Here is a 19,121-nt window from a genome sequence, read left to right on the forward strand (position 1 = left end):
AAGCTTGAAACTGGGCCGCGGGGCTTGAAAAAGCCAGGATGCGTGGGAATATTCTCAATGACACAAGTTGTTAATGCTATTACGCGATTAGCATTTTCCGCACAGGTCGTTAGAATGAAATATTAATTAGCATAATAAAGTGTATTATCGTTTGTCTCACGATGTAGTCACTTGAGATGTAGATCGCGACGTTTCGACTGCTTACTGCTAGTCCTCTTCAGGCGATAAGGTCGACTGATTGCACGGTATCATTTATATCACAAAGGTCGGCTGTGACACAACCAATCACAGCCGACCTTTGTGATATAAATGATACCGTGCAATCAGTCGACCTTATCGCCTGAAGAAGACTAGCAGTAAGCAGTCGAAACGTCGCGATCTACATCTCAAGTGACTACATCGTGAGACAAACGATAATACACTTTATTATTGCATCTACCACGATGAATAACAACAACCTTTTCCTCGACATTGACCAGAAATATGGGCGCACAGCCCTAAGGTTGATTCGTCGACACGAGCGTTGCTCACGCAAGCTCGCACGCTATACCAACCATCTCACCTTTCTCACAAGGTGTATTAAGAACCACATTGTTCCAAGAGATCTGCAAGTTCGGCCGCCAGTTCCCACCAGAGGCGCACGCAGAGTCGCTGAACTAGCATCCATGAGATTCCTGAGGGAAAGAATCAGACTGACGCAGAGAGCCAAGGGAGATACGAAGAAAGAAGCCGAATCAACAGCACAGAGCATAACATCTGCTCTTTCTGCGGATGACGCTGCAGAAGTTCTCGACAAGATTAAATCCACTACCCAGCGAGTCTTTAATACCACCAAAGACCGTCAACAGCGCAAGTTTGAGAAACTTTTGCGAGAGAAACATACTTCTGATTCTCCTACAACTTTTGTTGACAAAACAAAGTGGGTTATCAACTTGTCATCCAGGACCCTTAACGAAGCTGAGGTGTCCTTACTGAAGAAAGGTCTAAATTTCCCCGTGACTCCTACGAGCGTCCCAGCCACCGAGATCATCGCCAAGATTGAGTCAGCAGTCAGGCCACTAGATGCGGAGCGAGCAGACACAGTCAGGAGATCCGTCAACACCATCCTTCAACAGGCACAACCATCCACGCCCAACATCACGAAGGAACAGCAGGAGGCTCTTAAAAGCTTAAAAGAGGACAACTCCATCATGGTCCTTCCGGCCGATAAAGGTCGCGCCAGCGTAATCCTGGACGCTGACACATACCACGCGAAAATGTCAGCGCTAATTGATTCCGGACCGTACCAGCTGCTCAACAAAGATCCGACAGACCGCTTGACCCGGAAGCTATCTGAGAAGCTGCTAACCCTGAAACGGAGTGGACACATATCAGAGGCGGTTTCTAATAAGATCAGACCCCGACACAAACAACCACCTAGGATCTATGGCTTGCCGAAGATCCACAAGGCCGGCACACCCCTTAGGCCAATTGTGTCGTGTGTCAACACCTTTGCATACGACCTGTCTGCTTTCTTGGCTAACGTATTATCTCCTCTTGCAGGTAACTCGAACTTCACAGTGAAGAACTCAACTGACTTCGCCTCCACTATCGCCAGTGAAGAGATCCAGGACCACGAGATCATGGTGTCTTTCGACGTAGAGTCACTGTTTACCAACGTACCGATCGAGGGCGCCGTACAAGCCGCGCTACAAAAAATGGAGAACGACGCAGGCCTGGCTGACCGCACGACACTTACATCAGTTCAAATCGCGGACCTCTTGGATTTCGTATTAAGATCTACGTACTTCCAGTACAACGGATCGATTTACGAACAACGAGACGGCGCAGCCATGGGGAGCCCTGTATCCGCGGTTATTGCTAATCTCTACATGGAGATATTTGAAGAACAAGCAATAGAGTCCGCACCTTGCAAGCCTAAGATCTGGAAACGCTACGTAGATGATACTTTCACCATCCTGGATCGGGATAGGGTTGATGTCTTCCTGCAACACCTGAACAGTCAACAACCATCAATCCTTTTCACCATGGAGATCGAGAACAACAGCAAGATCGCCTTTCTCGACACGTCAATTTACAGAGAACCTGATGGCCGCCTTACCACCAGTGTCTACAGGAAACCAACACATACTGATCAGTACCTAGCGTATGATTCACACCACCCTCAGTCAGTAAAGCGCGGTATTGTGAAGTGTCTGTACGACCGGGCTAAACGTCTTGTGACCAAACCATCAGTAATCGCTGGAGAGAAGAAACATCTGTCATCTGTACTTGTTTCTAACGGATATCCCTCCTCTTTTGTACAGAAGATCACAAAGGCGCGAACAACCCCAAGAAGAGAGCCTGTCGCGGAATTTAAATCCACCGCCGTTTTACCTTATGTCCAAGGAGTTTCGGAGTCTCTCCGCCGCTGCCTAGAACAACAAGGCATTCGCACCGTCTTTAAGTCCGACACGACACTTCGGTCACACTTAGTGCGACCAAAGGACACTGTCAACCCGGCTAAACAAGATGGTGTTGTCTACAGGATTCCGTGTGAGTGCGACAAAGTCTACATCGGGGAAACAGGGAGATCTATGCAGGAGAGGATCAAAGAACACGACAGGGATATACGACTCGCCCGTACCCAGACCTCCGCCGTTTCTGAACACACCCACGAGACCGGCCACTATCCTATCTGGAATGATGTCAAGTTTATTGATCGAGATCCTCACTGGTACACACGTAGGGTCAAGGAAGCTATTCACATAAGACTTCACCCTAATAACATCAACAGGGATAGTGGAATTGAAATTCCTGAAGCATGGATACCCACGATCAAGAAACACAACAACAGGAGAACGGTACAACAGCGGACCGCTGAGGGAACAGCTACTCGCCGGAACAATAGGAGGATCGAAATGCACCAATCACAGCCGACCTTTGTGATATAAATGATACCGTGCAATCAGTCGACCTTATCGCCTGAAAAAGACTAGCAGTAAGCAGTCGAAACGTCACGATCTACATCTCAAGTGACTACATCGTGAGACAAACGATAATACACTTTATTATTGCATCTACCACGATGAATAACAACAACCTTTTCCTCGACATTAATTAGCATGTAAACAACACTGACTAATACAGAGTATAAGTTAGCAACGAACTGAGGTCGTTTCGCGCGAAAGTTCTCCCGGACTGACAGTCGGTTAGCTCCGTGGTCAATGGATTTGAGAACGAAAAATAAATATGTGTGATATAACTTTGTTTCATTATGCCAATAATGTTGTCTTTTTCGCTAGAGAAGAGAAATTTTAGTCCGGGCGAACTGGCTTTCGGGCGAAACGACCGATTACCAGATTTAGGATTTTGAGTCTTTCTATGACCTTCTATTCTTACCAACAGAGACTCTGATGATTAACTTATTCGAGAACAAAAACTTGTGCGACAGGTGTCAAACCTGAATTATTGCCGGTCATGCGACGTCGTCAGATTCCCAAATAAAGAAATTACCAACCCTTCTGAGGTTTAAACTTTATCAGATTTAAGACTTCTTAAGAACTTGATGTTTTACAAAGTTTCAGCTTTACTTGTTTCTTCGTTTTGTTATAGAGCACGTTTTAATTTCCAAGTTTTTGCCTTCGGTGACATTGAAATGGCGGCCCTAGAAGATTGATTTGTCTTTGAAGTTTTTGCTAACTGAACAGTCCTTGCATTAGATGAAGTATTAATTTCAATGTGTCGGAGACCTAGAGTATTAAGGCGTTGATTTATTTTTAAAACTCAATGACAGATGTTTCTGTTACTTTACGGCTCTCATATTACTGCCACCCCTCCGATTCCAAGGACACTGATATGGCGTCTCCAAACAAAGTTCTATAAAATTTGGGTGAAACACTTCTCCGAATAACGCGCGAATGAAAGACCGCACAGGCCTAAATCTTGGCGAGATTGTTTATATGACAATCTGGTAGATTCAGATTCTTAACTTACTTAATTGAATATGGTTACAATTCAGTTTTTTTAATGGCGTTACAGTGAAAACCAGAAATAAATTTGCGTGAAATGTTTATCCGAATAACGCAGATATAAGAAATGGTTCAGACCTAAATCTTTGCAAGGTTGGTTAGATATCATTGATCTATGATATCTCAGATTGTTGACTTTTAAATTAAAATTTGTTGAATGGTTGCCAGCTTTATTCTTGATAGTAAAAATCAGCAATTGCAATACATTGTTATTCGAATAACTTTCACAGGTATAAGTGACTGCCTTATAACTTAAATTACTTTCCCTATTATAAAATTATTTTGCAATACATTAAAACGTGATTTTAAAAGGATAGTATGTTTCAATGAAGAATACAAAAGCAAAAATCGACATAACGTAGCATGATTTTTTGAAGGTGTACTATATTTCTGATGGCCAAACCAGCCTTCTTCAGCTACAATGAGAATTTTACATTGGGACGTGTTTTTATGTAGCCGATATTTTCGTAATACCGGCAATACGTAAAAGTAATTGACACAGTAAATTAAAGATAAGCATACGGTAAAATAAAATAACATGATAAAAGAACATAATAAAAGAAAACAAATGGAAACAATTAAAATGTTTCTTCACGGATGTTCAGACCATCAGGATCAATTGTTCTTGAATTAAAAAAGCTTCCCTGGCCTATCCGTAAGGCCAGGGAAGCTTTTTTAATTCAAAAAGAATTGATATTGATCCAACGTATACCAGCAGGGTCATCGTTCCGGTTGCTTGCCTAAACATTTTATGTTTCAATGTTCGTCAGAAGTTCATCACTCTGACCCAGGTGATTGAGAAGCTTCTGTTTTGCGAAACCGGAGACCTTTCATTCAGTTCTTGATAGTGGTTTTCGAAAATGAGGGGCGAAAGATTTTTGCGGCTGCGAAACATTTCGCGGGAAGAAATGACGATGCCGATACCGGCTTCAGTAAGACAGGTAATGTTCGGAACGATAGCAGTGTTGTCTTGTTTGCTGAACTTCCTATTCTGCCTAACTATGATAAGAAAACCCATCATGTTGAAAACACCACACAACATTCTTCTCTTGACGTTGGCAATCACAGATCTACTAGAAGGTAGGTACTTGAAAATGTTTTACGCAATCAATTTTTTTCAAGAAATTTAATCCTAACGAGTTGGCCAAAGATAACCGATTAAAGGAGTGGCAATAATTCTCCAAATAAAAAGACTATTTACAAGGATAAAACATAAAATAAAAAAGCCAAACGTTTTCGACTTAAAATCAAGTCATCAAAAAAACATACCATCCAAACAAATCGAGTATTTAAGTCTTTCTTAATTGATTTCCCATGGGAAAAGCCTGGTTCCATTACTGAATGAGCAAGCTTTCAACAACCACAAATCTCATGCGGTGCAAAGAACACGCCAGTCGAAGGGCTGGCTTGGATTCTCACGAAGATGACAGGTAGGTTTAGGATCATTACATGGTCTCGACATTAAAAGAATATCACTTTTTATTTACGGCCGTACAATTAGCTAACTCATTTGGCTCTATGTGAAAAGAAGTATTATTCTAGACCGTTCAGAGTGGAGTCCTTCGATAAAAATAAACCTGAAACAAATTAAATTTGCAAAATACAAAAGTTGGACGTTTAGAAAAAAAGAGCGCTGAATCTACTGTGAACTCACAGAGGCAGCCATTGTCTTTTTCGAACAAAAACTTGAAAAACTAAGCTAAAACAACTCCCCGTCGTCATCATAAGGGATGGATATGCTTCTAGTCATAAAAGCAATATGTCAGAAATAATGCGTTCGGCCTAATTTTCTTTATTGAACAAGATGTCTTAAGGTTTTTTGCCCAATTTTCCCAAAATAAACCTGTCTTCATCTTGAACAGAAGCAGCGAAATTATTCCCCGTACTTTTATTATTATGACTCTTTCGATCCAATATTTGATCTTATATCTTCGGAAGAAAAGCAAAATTTTTTATTGAGACGTTTGTATCCATATCGACTCGCTCCAGTTTTTAACCAAAATGCTCCTTTGAATAAGAAACAATTGTTTGAGAAACAATTAGAGAGCACGCGTGAATGGATCCAACTCGTGCGGCAGCCACGAGTCGAAATTAAAACAAGTTCGATGTGTTCACAGGTACAATTAATCCCTAAATTGTTTCCACAGTAAAGAAATATTTATATTAAAAAAAAAGGCAACCGTAAATAGAAGTTTCTAGCAAAGAAACTGATGTGAAAGCTTTCACGGTTAGTTTTTCACATTTGCAATGCAGTGTAATCCAGCGTTGGGTACCAGGCAATTTTGGGATAGCCCGAAATTGCCTCACATACAGGCTAGATTATATTGCAATGCAAATGAGAAAAGTTAGCTGTGAAACGGGCGATTAAAATTTAATTGTTCAGCAACCGATACAATTTAGGATAAATGGATCCGCTTCCAACCAATCAGAAGCGGGTGTTTGAGGTAGCAGTATTATTGATGATAATAATCGTGAATCCAGTGGAGTTTTCCAAGATCTGAAGGTGATTTTGTTAATCTGCATGTGAAATTAGTCGTCGGTGTGAGGTATGTGAGCTGCGGATGATGAATCCAAATTAACTTCCGACATACAAAGGTAGCTGCAGTGAAAACACATCACGACCAGTCGCCAACTTTAGGTTTCTATGAAAGTAAATGTCTTAAGATATGAAGGTGTTTAAAACAATGAAGTTTGATGTTTACATGTACTCAACAGGAATTTTTATTCCTCTTACTCCTGGGCATATTTTCAGTGTCGCTTGATTTCAAGCTCTTCAGGGTTTAACTGGGGAAATCTTCTGTCGTGTCCTCGGCAATCGATACGCGCTCTTCACATTGGGAACTGAGTCTCCATTTTAAAGGTCACTTGCCTAGCCCTAGAAAGATGGTATCGTATTTTTCGACCCATTATGTACAAGCGTTACTTCACCCGAAAGAGGGTCTTTCTTTACATCCTGGCTATTTGGGTCTGTTCCTGTCTTCAATAGATCAACAAATTTTTTGAGTGGAAATTGTCAGGAAGCAAATGTTTCAATGTTAAAGCACCGTTTGGAGAAAAGGGAACTCAAGCCATGATAGTTATCTACTGTCTGATTGGGTTTTGTTTTCCATGTTTGATTACTTGGGCCTCGTTTGTCCATATCAAACTGCTGTTCAAGACATCGCCAATGGTAAGATGCCATAGTGAACGACAGAGAGCGCAGCAGAGAGCGTTACTGCGCATGTGCGCCGTGACCTGAAAAATTCTGACATCGTATTGGCTTCCAGCTCAAACCATTTACGTTCTTACTGCCTTTTGCGTCACTAAGAATAGCCAGCCTCTGCACCATTGGGGTGGAGTTCTTGTTATTTTTAACTCGTGTGTCAATCCTTTGATTTACTGGATGACCACTAGAGAGTACAGGGCGGATCTTTTTAAGATCTTCATGTTTACCAAAACAGTAGAGCCCTTAAGGAAAGCAGGTTATACAGTGGAAAATAAAAAGTGTTCAAGAGTATTTTTACCAAGTCAAGTCAAAAAGGACACATTAAGCCTGGAAACTATGAAATGTTTTGAATAGTCTGTGGTTATTCTTTGTTGCACTCTACATCGATGCATCAGAACAACAAAGTTTGTTCGCCCGATAGAGGTGTATTGTCTATATTCTGTCCAGCTTCAAACATCAAAATTTGCAGACAATAACTTCACAGACAATGAAGTTGACATAGGTAAATTAACCACTGTTAACCGTCAGCTAACCGTGGGAGACCTCGTGGTTAGTGCGCTCATCTCCGGATTGAGCGGTCCGGGTTCGAGCCCTGGCCGGAGTCACTGCGTTATGTTCTTGGGCAAGACACTTTACTACATCAGTGCCTCTCTCCACCCAAGTTTATAAATGGGTACCAGCGAAATTAATGCTGGGGTCAACCATGCGATGGACTAGGATCCATTCATGGGGGTGTAGAAATACTCCTAGTCGCTTCATGCTACAGAAACCGAGATAATCAGCAGCCTGATGGACCTCTTGGCTCGTATGCATGTAGACTTTACCTTACGTTTATCAACCGTCAGCTTTACAAATTGAACTTGGTACGGCGGTTAATTAAAATATATCTTTGTCAACGTTCACGTAACCTTTGGAATGTTCACTAACTTTGTTAGTTTTGTACCGTCATCGTACAAATTGGGTTTAGTACCTTGGTGAACAAGATTTATAAAACCAACAATACCTAGCTCTTTTTTCATAACAAGGAACTTATTAATATTTTAAACACGTTTCCATCACGCATTATAGATAACAATGCCGTGGAACGTCATCTCACAGTGTTCCTTGCTCCTACCGATACTTCCACCACTATCAGCTATCGGGAAACATCAGTCCACTAATATAAATTACCTCATTCGTTGGCCCTTTTTAGAACACGACTCAATGCAAAATTAGGCGTTTTACTCGATGGTTTTTGAAACATTTCGACATGAAGTTAATTTGGTTTTTGTGTCCCCAATATGTCAAGAAACTTGTTCAGTGTAAAAGGCAGTCTACCCAAGTCGCTGCGATCTCGTGATGTTTACAAGTTTTCTTCTGCCTGCTGTGATGCCAAGAAAATTTCTCATGTCAATCTTTCACTGGCTATTTAGTTTTGTTTGTCAATGAGCAAATATGTTTTTCATCGGACAATTAAATATCTATATTTTCTATATTTCTTGTCACGTTTTAATATGACTTATATGTTCTACATTTATTTTCCGTTGTAATTCAATACTTTTTTTCACACATTATGATCCTTTTCTACATTTTACATGTACTGAAGAAGAATATAGTTTCATCCGAAACGTGTTTACACAAAAAAAGTCGTCGTTACCATCTTGAATATGTTTTGTACTGAAGTAAATAACTTTATCGTTCAGTGGCTGAATGTAAGGTTCTGACTTCGTGCACAGTGAACATTTGATTTTGTCAGAAAGAGCATATATTAAGAGCAACTTAAATTATTAATAAAGCATTCATAAATCCCTCGCTTCAGAGTTTTATCTGGATAAAATCAGAAAGAAGCTTTAATTCGATAACAAATTTTGGCAATCAAAGCCGAGCCGTAATGAACGTGAGCCAATTCGGTTAGAGCTGACCCGAATCAACGTCAAAGATTATATCTTTATCCCGGGACCCGCAAGAGTTAGTAGTCAGGGTATTCAAAGAGGATATAAATTTCCCCCGCCCTCATTGACCCTCATGTATATCTTGTATGGTTTGCATATAAGTAAGTATTTCTATTTCTGATATTTCTCTGTAGCTTTACGAAACCGTGTGCTTCCATCTGCAAGTTAAATTCAACCGTCTTACTCAGTAAATTGTTATATGTGTTCTTAAGCTCCAGTAAAATATACAAGGACTTTACATTGTTGAATGTTAATCCTCCAAAACTAAATATTAACGCTGAGGGAGGCTATCTGGCACGAATTTACTTAGTTTAGACAACAGAAGCTAGTAATGTCCACTATGTTTATAAAAACATCCGGGTAAATGTCATAGTGACGTTGTTTAAATTTTAACAAGAGCATCAACATGGAAATATATATCACTTTTCTATGAAACGATTTTTCACGCTTCAATTTATTTCTTCGTCTTTTCTTTCGAAAGAAGTAAAGCATGTTTTAGAGAAAACTGCCTTGAACGAGGTTCAAATGATTATACAGCAAATATCACAAAGGTAACAACAAATAAAGAACATTTGACTAAACTGATTGCCGACGAAGACTCGCTAAATGTTTGCATAAGAGTGGTGACGGGAATCGTTCGTTGATAAATTTTTTTGTTAATTGTCGTTTTCAGCTGTCCCCTCATTGTCAAACCATGGACGCTTGTCTTTTTTTCTTTTATTCCTTAACAAAGTTTTACCAAAACAAACCTTCGTTAGTGGACTTTTTTCCTTCCTATCTATTCAGTGAAATAAAGTATAACTGGAACTAAGTTTTTTTTATTTTAAACCAAATTCAACAAAGATTACAAGCGCAACAAATCAACAAAACTAAGTCGGCGGAAAGCTTACTTAGTGATACGTGATCTTTGTAGATATAAACGGCAGTTTCTTTAGTTATTCAAATTTCAATTGTCAACCCTAAGCTTGTGGTAGGACGAATCGTAAATAGGTATAACCAGTATACCTTTGTTAAGCTATAATTGACTTACGTAATGACTTTTCCGTATTAGTTTTATTTATTTAGGTTCCTTAATTTAAAAAACACTAAAGTAAAAGTAAGCACTAAATTCAGGCGCGCTATGTCGAAAATGGATGCACAGAGTACATTTTCACCTCAGCGAAATAATTCCAGCAACGGAGTGTCAACACCAGCTTTAGACGATCACAGCCTTCAAGCTGAAGCAAGCGGGGAGGCCGGAATGTTTGGATTAATAGCAGTTCTGTCGTTTTTGTTGAACTCACTGTTCTGTGTGATTATGATGAAGAAACCTACCATGTTGAAAAGACCGCACAACATTCTTTTGTTCTCTTTGGCAATCACAGATCTACTAACAGGTTTGTAGCTTTATATAAACGAATTAACAGTCCTAAACTTTAAACTGAAATAAGTCAGTTCAGCTAGATCACGCCATGTTAGAATATTCTACTATAGAGTGTGTGCATTGTCACGCAATAAAAACTAAAATCAAAATCCATTGAGTGGATAAAGTCAAGAAATTGTGATATCATAGACAATAAGTGAAGCAGACAGTTCTCCAAGTTTGAGGTGTGTGCGTTGTTCCAAAGTTGAGATATTCGTCGAAATGTTCCGCGCAAAATTATAGAGCCTAGTATGGAGTCGCCATGTAGGAGGAGCTTCTTAGTCCTCCAGTATGGCGGCCGGAAAATAGTGTAAACATCTGGAACTTACTTTGGCTATCTAGACTACTGATTATCTGAACCGAACCAAAAAACATTTACAAAAGCATTTTTCCTAATACATTAACTCCTAAAATGGCTAAAAATCACAAGATAAGTGTATATTTTTCGACAAACGCGGTCTTAGCTTCATGTCACGCACCGCCATAACTCCGAAATTCAAAATGCGCTGGTTTCCAAACGGAGGACGCTATTGGGCTGGGAAGTTGTAAACAGATATAAATTTACTACCTCTTATGCCTGATGAGGATAAAACCTTTAGGGGCTCTTTAGTTTTGGATTTTAGAATTTGATGACGTCACGTGCACACATTCAAGTTCAGCCCTGTGAAGAAAAACACATCAACAAAACACCAAAATTATTCATTTGACAAGAGAACGAATGGTCAAATCTAAACAAAACTGTTATAAATAAACTGTGCAATTTTATAGCTTTTTGCTGCATTAGACTATAATTATTTCGTTTGAATATATAAAGCGTGTGTGTTACGGCTCGGCTCAGAAACTTCAATCAAAGGAGACCTATGGCCAAACTCGTCGTTTAGGTAATCTGGAGATGAAACATGTTGGTGAACTTGCAATTATTGGCGTGTTGTTGAAGGCTGTTAAAACAAACCGGGAACGTACCACGCAAGGTGCACTTATCTCACATAGCGTAGGCTTTTTTCGCTGGCTTTTGTTGCACACATATTACAAACACATACTTTCACAATAGCTTGGGTGGCAAACTTGCAGCTGAACATTGAGTGGTAAAGGCTAAGGGTTCTTGGGTCACAGAGGACATCTCTACCGAAAAATTCATAGGGTAGTCTTTGTCTGCCTGGTGGGAAAATTTGCATGTATTCAAGTCGTACAAACTTACACACCTTTTTCATTGCATTTCACTCAAGGCTATAGGTAAGGTTTCTTTTGAGACAGCACTTCTTTTCCAATGGCGGGCCGTTTGTCTCTATATAAATTGCAGGTAAATAACATAAAAATAATTAGCCTCGATCTTCTGCAAGCATTTTCAGTGTTGATCCAAAAAATCTGTCGACCATAAATATGCGTTCCAACAAGCTCACAGGGGGTTTCTTTCTCTTTGTTATCTTTTCAATCAAGAAGCAAAAGTGTAAACAAAAGACAGGGTAAAAATCATTGAAACTTATCCAAATCAAGTATTTGGGACTTTTTTGGCTAAGTTTATGTGCATTTCACATCCAACTCAGAGTTCAGATTAATGTACTAAAATAAACAAGACAAGTATATAGAACACAACTTTAATCTAAACTTAACTAGATGTCGGTTGAACGTTGACAACTCAATATTTAAAACTATAATTAAGTGTTATAAACTGCAAAGCTGTGAACGAAGGTCCTGCTTGATTGAACGTTAGATCTCACAGGAGATCTAATCGGCCAAACTTGAAAAAGTAAAACGATAACAAGTCAAAAACTACTGCAAGGCTTACACAATGTCGTATATTTAAACCAATATTTCGCCTAGCCTCAGGTTTAGCTGTTACTAAATTGTAAAAATGAAATTACATTATTATATAATGGTGCCGATGTTTGTCCTGTTTTCAATAGCTGTTTCGTTCATTAAAAATTGTTCGTTTCGCTCATATAAGTTCATTAAGGTCGACGACTAAGACACATTCTCATCAAAGCTTACCACATTAGCATGGGATTTACTCATTTTCAGGGGGGTGGTCACGAAAACTCGGACCCCGAAAACTCAGACCTCAGACCTCAGACCCCGAAAACTTAGACCCCTCGAAATAGAAAAAAAAAGATTTAAATTCGTCTCAATTGTTATCACCTGAATTGCTCTATGGTCACGCAATGTTCACAGGCAACAGCGGAAAAACAAATATTTATCTTTTCTGGTTTATCGCTGTCGCGTCGGTCAAGAAGTTTTTTGAAAGACCCATTCACAAGTTGATCCTGATTTACCGCCCAAATAAAGATGAAAGCGACAACTGATTCAGGCACCGATAAAGGAACCTTTACTACTGGGATACGACCCCGCTGGGGAACCTGAACTGATTCTTCATTTTGGAAAGAATAATAGTGATCAAACTCTGAGAATACTTTAAGTCTTGGTATTTGTTTATTGTAACTTCAGACATTTTTTCAATGTATGAGGGGAGCCATGTAACGCCTTCTCAGTCGTTTTGATTGCGTGACGCATCCCGTCATGCCTTAGTTTGAAATACGGGACCTTTAGTAGACTTCTCCTCGTGCGAAGGAGAACGTTTTGAGACGCTACTTGAGGTGGCCCATTCTCGTCCCCAGTGTTACTCGTCTTAAAAAGTCGTTGACGAGTAGCTCTGGACGCACCCAAAAATTCGAATTTTTTCATTGGCTGACAAAAAAATGAATGCGCAGCAGAAATGAAAATTACAAAGCTCTACGCATTCCATTTTACTTCCGGCCCGGATGGCGGCACCTTCGCTCAGTTGACACAGGCGCGCTTTACGAAAAAACAAATGGTGACCTTTCCCGATCGATCCGAAGAAATCGTTAAAGTTTCCACGTAACCAAAGGAGTACGTCGCCTGCAACGATGTCATTCACGATCGTAATCATCGTCCTTTGTTGTAGCAGCGGAGAAGGTGGGAAGAAACGTTTAGAACTCTGAGAATCAACCAGCTAATACAACAGTTACTTTGTCGCTGACCATACCCCAAGAAATCATAAAATTAACTTCGAATCGGCAGTGGGTTTTAAGAAACGTTCGACTTCCTTTATGAAAAGCTCAAAAGGAAACTTAGAGCCAGGGGAAAAGACGAAGATATATCACTCTTGCTAAGCAAATGTGGCACTGGAAATGCGAAGGTGAGTGTGTTTTTCTCTCTCTGAAAGATCAAGGAGATCAGATTCTAGCAGTCCAAAATGTAGATATTAAATTGCCAAAATGAGTCAAAGGTCCGTGTTATAATACTCTGCTATGTACCTGGATGCTGTAGCAAATGGTCTGAACATGAAGTTTGGTTTGTTTCTTCCACATATTGTTATGTATGTATCTTTTACTATCTGTTAAGAAGCTTCTGCTGTTATAGATATATATAATATCTTTTTTTTTTAGCTCCCCTCTCTTTATTATTGAGACCTCCCCTATAGTCTCCCCCCAAAAAACACGAACAAACCTTTTGTGGTCAGGCAAGAGTTTAGTTTGCTTTAGAGCCTTCACCCAAATTTTTTTTTTTTTTTTTATAATTTACTTGTGGAAATGATGTGTAAAGGAAAATAACCATAGATAACCATAGCTGAAATTTGAGGCCCTTTCCTCTCTCCCCACTTTAGTTACAAAGCAACTGCAACTAGCAAAACTTCATTCCGTCACAATAACATCAATCAGTAAATAACAATAATTTATCATCCATGCAAATAACTGTGAACAAATATAAGAGACAATCATTTATACATGTATAACTGATAACGAATCATCAGGACTAGTGGGTTTCCAAATGTAATGTGGGAATTATCTCTACTAAAAACAAATCAAACATTAAAGGTGTACAGAGTTACATTAATATCCCCATAAGAAAAATGTCATAATCTTTTTGTTAGCCTTTGAAAGATAATTTATTTCCTGCCATTATTTACTATTCTTTGTTAATTTTCAGACCATAATAGTGCTACATAAATTCCTCAAAGGATGACCATTTATGGATAATTCAAATAGGAATGTTGCTCTTGCAGTTCAATAAATAATACTGAAAAAAAAGGAGATGGAGAAAGAACCATTGTTGATAGTAAAGCTGCGGCTGATGTTCTGATCAACCACAAGACGTCGAAAGTATACATTGAGATTTGTTGTTGCACATGGTTGTATAACAGGCTGAAGAGCCTTATTACCATAAAGTAACATGAATTGTAAAAGAGCAATGACATTGCATTGTTTCCCATTCATTTTGTTCATGCAGTTTCCTAAAAAAAAATCTTCCTTAATGTACCTTGAGGCACACCAATATGAATCACTCTCTTCACATCAGGAACCTCTACATGTATACCAATGCCAGATACCAATGTTATAGTTACATCATTTTAGCTGTATTATATTTTTGGTAACACCATGTACTCATATGGGAATACTGAAATAAATTGGTGCTGTTGTTGTTGTTGAAAGCACCCAAAAGATTAAGCTTTATATAAGCTGGTTGAAAGGCATAAAATGAACAAAAACAATTACATCGACAAAAGCAGTGGGGGATGGGGGACAAAATGGTGGAATAGCCCTATATCTAGTTTTGTAATGTCTACAGGCTTTTCTTAAGCCTGAATGTACAAAAGTCATCATTAGATGTTCCAGATAAGCTAATTAAAATTGCTGCAGAGCCATTATGGAAGCCCCCAGCACACATATATAACCACTCGATAACAACTGGCATAGGACTTTTATTTTTTTTCTTGGCGTTTTTCTTAACAAGGCAGTAACCACTTCAAAAGGCCAATTGCTACCCTATACCCTGGTTACCACACACATATTTTTTTTATTCTTTCCATAGCCATATGCAAAATAGATTTCTCTTCTCATATTTATTTAATTATAATACTGATGTAAATTAATTCTCTAAATAATGCACAATAAAAGTTGATCGATTGATTTAATTTGACAGTTTAATGATCTGTTGATTGTGTAAGACCCTTTTTTGTAAAAAAAAAATAGAACAGAATGGGGTTACTTGAAAAAATGAGGACATGAAAGATCATATGAAAGTGAGCACCTTTATTACATTCCTTGCAAGGAAACATGAGCAAAACTCCAATACAACAAAACTTTCCTGAGTTCAACAGATTTTTATTCTGCTGCAGCTTACAAACCTATGTAAATAACCAGGAAGTAAATAGTTCTTACAATTAAAAAAATTTTCCCTTCATCTATCAGCACGGCTTATTATTAAATCCTCTGGTCAGTGATGCAATTTCCACGGCTGATTTCCACAAACGCTTCCGTGTGTCCATAAACAAATTTTACCGTGTCATCGATAGACGTAATACATGCCGTATCCTGATTACGTTGCTTGAAAGCTTTCACAACTGCACCTCGCTCTTTAAACTTCTCCTTTTTATCGAATATGAAGAGAAGAAACAACAAGAACACAGCTATCGATTCCTGAATTTTTCTAGACGGTCCACCACAAAATGCACCGCGAAACCCGTTGGTAAAATATTACACAAGCTGGCAATCGTGTTTGAAGCGGCGACGGCATTTAAGGCCGCTTTCTACTCTCTTTTTAACTCTAAATCACCTAACTTCAGCGAAGTGAAAACACATGTCAGCGTTCCGATCTGTTTACATCTGAAGAATACTCTCTATTCCTCTCTCCCCTCCCTCAGGATTAGTTTCTGAGCATGAGCAGATATGCAGGCCAAAATTACGCATGCGTTACCGGATGTCCGTGATTTACGGACATTCGGTAATGGCTGCTAACAGAGCCCTCCGTTTCTCCGACCACGTGACCAAAAGAAACGGAGGCTCTGGGGACGAGAATGAAGGTGGCCGAACACAGTTTTCGCGCGCGTTTTTGCTGACGCAATTCAGCGCGCGCACGAGGATTGCAAAAAACAAACATGCCGTCAATAGAGCGATCATTTTATTTACTCAACACCCGCAGTGTCTGTGCTATTTTTCTCTATAATTGAACGCAGGGTATTGATGGCTTTAGTCTTTTAACACAAAAATATGTTAGAAAAGGTAACGTTGCAAAGAACCCAGCAATTCTCAGCTTTTTCTTTGTTACCGAAAGAACCCAGTTAAATGCAGCGCATGCGTAGCAAGTAAAAAAATTGCGATTGAATGAAAATTTGCACTCTCGGAAATACGCCTATTTCTCGAGAACCACCCATTAGAATTTCACGAAATTTGGCACGAAAATACTTTAGGAAATAAGTAAATGGGGTATTGAAAATAATTGAACCTTAACAAAGGAAATTCTAGGTATTCCAGTGAACGTTCAAGAAGGGATAAGTAAAGATCTCTCTGTTAAATTATTAGTAAAATGGTGTTAACTTGTGAGAATCGTTACAAGCTTGTTGCATGCAAATTATAAAGAAAATCTAATGACTAGATTTTCTACAAATAAACAAAACCGATTTTAAAGGCCTGTTTATTTTTATTCATGTTGCCATGGCAACGGCACATACGTCAGCTTAACCATCAAAAAACCAAAGTTTGTGTTGTTAACTTGCTTGCTGCCGTTTTTGGTGACCGAGAGATCAAGGGTTTTAGAGAAAAAGGTGAATAAAACACAGGTATCAAAAACTGTGTTCAGCCACCTTAAGCGTTTTTGTAGCTTGGCTACCTGGTTTAGTTTTAGCTTCACCCGAGGCCACTTGTGAGTATGTTTCATTACAGTCTTTGACAGTCCTGAACCCGGATGATTTATAAGCCTTAACTCGTCGCGACGACCTATTCAAAAAGGCTAGACGACCTATTCAAAAAAGTTGATGACAACTATAAGGCTCTACAAGCAAGACTTGATTCACTTGAGGCAAGGAATGCGAGTTTAGAAGCCGAAAATGCTAAACTGGCCAGCAAACTGCAATTCTGCGAGGCTTCATTGAACAATTTAGAACAGTATTCTCGCCAGGAGTGCGTAGAAATTTCCGGCATACCCGAAGCAGAAGACGAAAACACGAAGGAAATTGCAATAAAAGTAGGCTCATTAATAGGAATAGATATCACGGAAAGCGATTTATCCGTAAGTCATCGACTACCAAAACAGCCCTACAGAGATGTAGTTAGGGAAGGCTCGCAAGCTTCATCGAATTCTTCGCGCTTCAGAGCGCCCAATATAATTGTGAAATTTGTACGAAGAGAGCTGAGAGATCGCTTCTATAAAGCAAGAAAATTCCTACGCGATGAGACAATAGAAGACCTGGATCTTGGATTACATTCCGAGAACAAGATTTATATCTCAGAAAACCTTATTCAAATCAACAAGGATCTTTTTAAGGACAGTTTGAAAGTTAGAAAGGATCTGAAGTACAAGTACATCTGGGCATTCTATGGTCGTATCTATCTTCGTAGAGATTCACAAAGCCCTGCTGTTGCCATAAACAAGAAATCGGATTTGGATGCCTTGAAGCAAGATGGTAGAGTTCATCCCTCCTCACCACAACCAACTGGCTAAGTTAAAACTTACTGTTCATTACTTATTTATGTATTATGTCATACACTAATAGATAACTTACCGCGGTTTGACTTGTTATCTAAACTTGACAAGATATCCAGTCTTAATAATCATGATGTGGAAAATAATATAATGCAGCAGCCAGACTTTAAATATTACACTCTAGAAGACTTTCTTAATAATGAGGATATTTCTCAGAGCAAATCTATGCCTCTCTTTTCTACAATTCATTTCAACATAAGAAGTCTTTCTGCTAACCATGATGGTTTGACAATGCTGCTATCAGATCTACAACATTCATTCGATCTTACTGGCCTTTCTGAAACAAAGATAAAAAGTAACTGTGATCTAACTAGCAACATTGCTATTGAAGGATATGATTTTGTCTCCAAGCCAACTGTGACTAATGCTGGTGGTGTAGGGTTCTTCATCAAAGAGGGGATTCAATTTCATTTTCGAGATGATATTTGTTTAACGACAAAAGAGTTTGAATCTCTATGGATTGAGATTAATCGTGATCCATATAAAAATATTCTGTGCGCTGTCGTATATAGACACCTAAATGGTAAAACTGAGGACTTTAACAAATATGTCTTCTCAACTCTTGAGAAACTTTCAAAAAGTAATAAGTTATGTTTATTCATGGGTGACTTTAACATAAATCTTCTGAACTTTGAAGACTGTCAGATAACTGAGGAATTCATTAATACTGTGATTTCTTATGGCTTCTTACCACACATTCTGCAGCCTACAAGAATCACTGATCACACAGCAACATTAATTGATAATATTTTCTTTGATTCTAATGAATTTGTTGCTACTAGTGGAAATTTGATTTGTGACCTTACAGATCATTTACCAAATTTCTTAATTATCAACAAATTATCTTGGACAGCAAGCAATGTGACCAGGTTTGCTCGTGATTATTCTTGCTTTGATCAGGATAATTTTTTAACAGATGTCCAGTCAATTCAGTGGGATAATGTTTTTAGGGATAATGACATCAATCAGATGTTTGATTCCTTTTACTCTGTAGTCAATGCTACAATCGATAAACATGTTCCTTTAAAAAAATTAAGTAAACGAGAAGCAAAATTTAAGTCCAAACCTTGGATTAC

The 19,121-nt window shown here is 38.9% G+C and overlaps 1 protein-coding gene, 1 long non-coding RNA gene and 1 pseudogene across 2 annotated transcripts; all 3 read left to right on the plus strand.

Moving 5' to 3' along the window:
• The first annotated feature begins 35 nt into the window (after positions 1-35).
• On the plus strand, positions 36-3,347 carry LOC149113986 (uncharacterized). Its single transcript, XM_089286022.1, has 2 exons — positions 36-1,973; positions 3,285-3,347. Exons 1-2 carry the CDS (start codon positions 444-446, stop codon positions 3,345-3,347), a joined length of 1,593 nt encoding a protein of 530 aa, XP_089142148.1. The 5' UTR covers positions 36-443.
• Positions 3,348-4,912: 1,565 nt separating this feature from the next.
• Positions 4,913-7,569, plus strand: LOC149113987 (rhodopsin, GQ-coupled-like; annotated as a pseudogene).
• A 5,444-nt stretch (positions 7,570-13,013) lies between these two features.
• Positions 13,014-16,552, plus strand: LOC149113988 (uncharacterized). The gene is made up of 2 exons (XR_016206379.1): positions 13,014-13,702; positions 14,494-16,552. It is a non-coding gene; the product is annotated as an uncharacterized LOC149113988 (long non-coding RNA).
• The last annotated feature ends 2,569 nt before the right edge of the window (positions 16,553-19,121 follow it).

The sequence above is a fragment of the Orbicella faveolata genome, unplaced genomic scaffold (assembly GCF_042242905.1).
Source record: "Orbicella faveolata isolate gen_17 unplaced genomic scaffold, um_ofav_v1 contig_14, whole genome shotgun sequence".
Taxonomy (NCBI): domain Eukaryota; kingdom Metazoa; phylum Cnidaria; class Anthozoa; order Scleractinia; family Merulinidae; genus Orbicella; species Orbicella faveolata.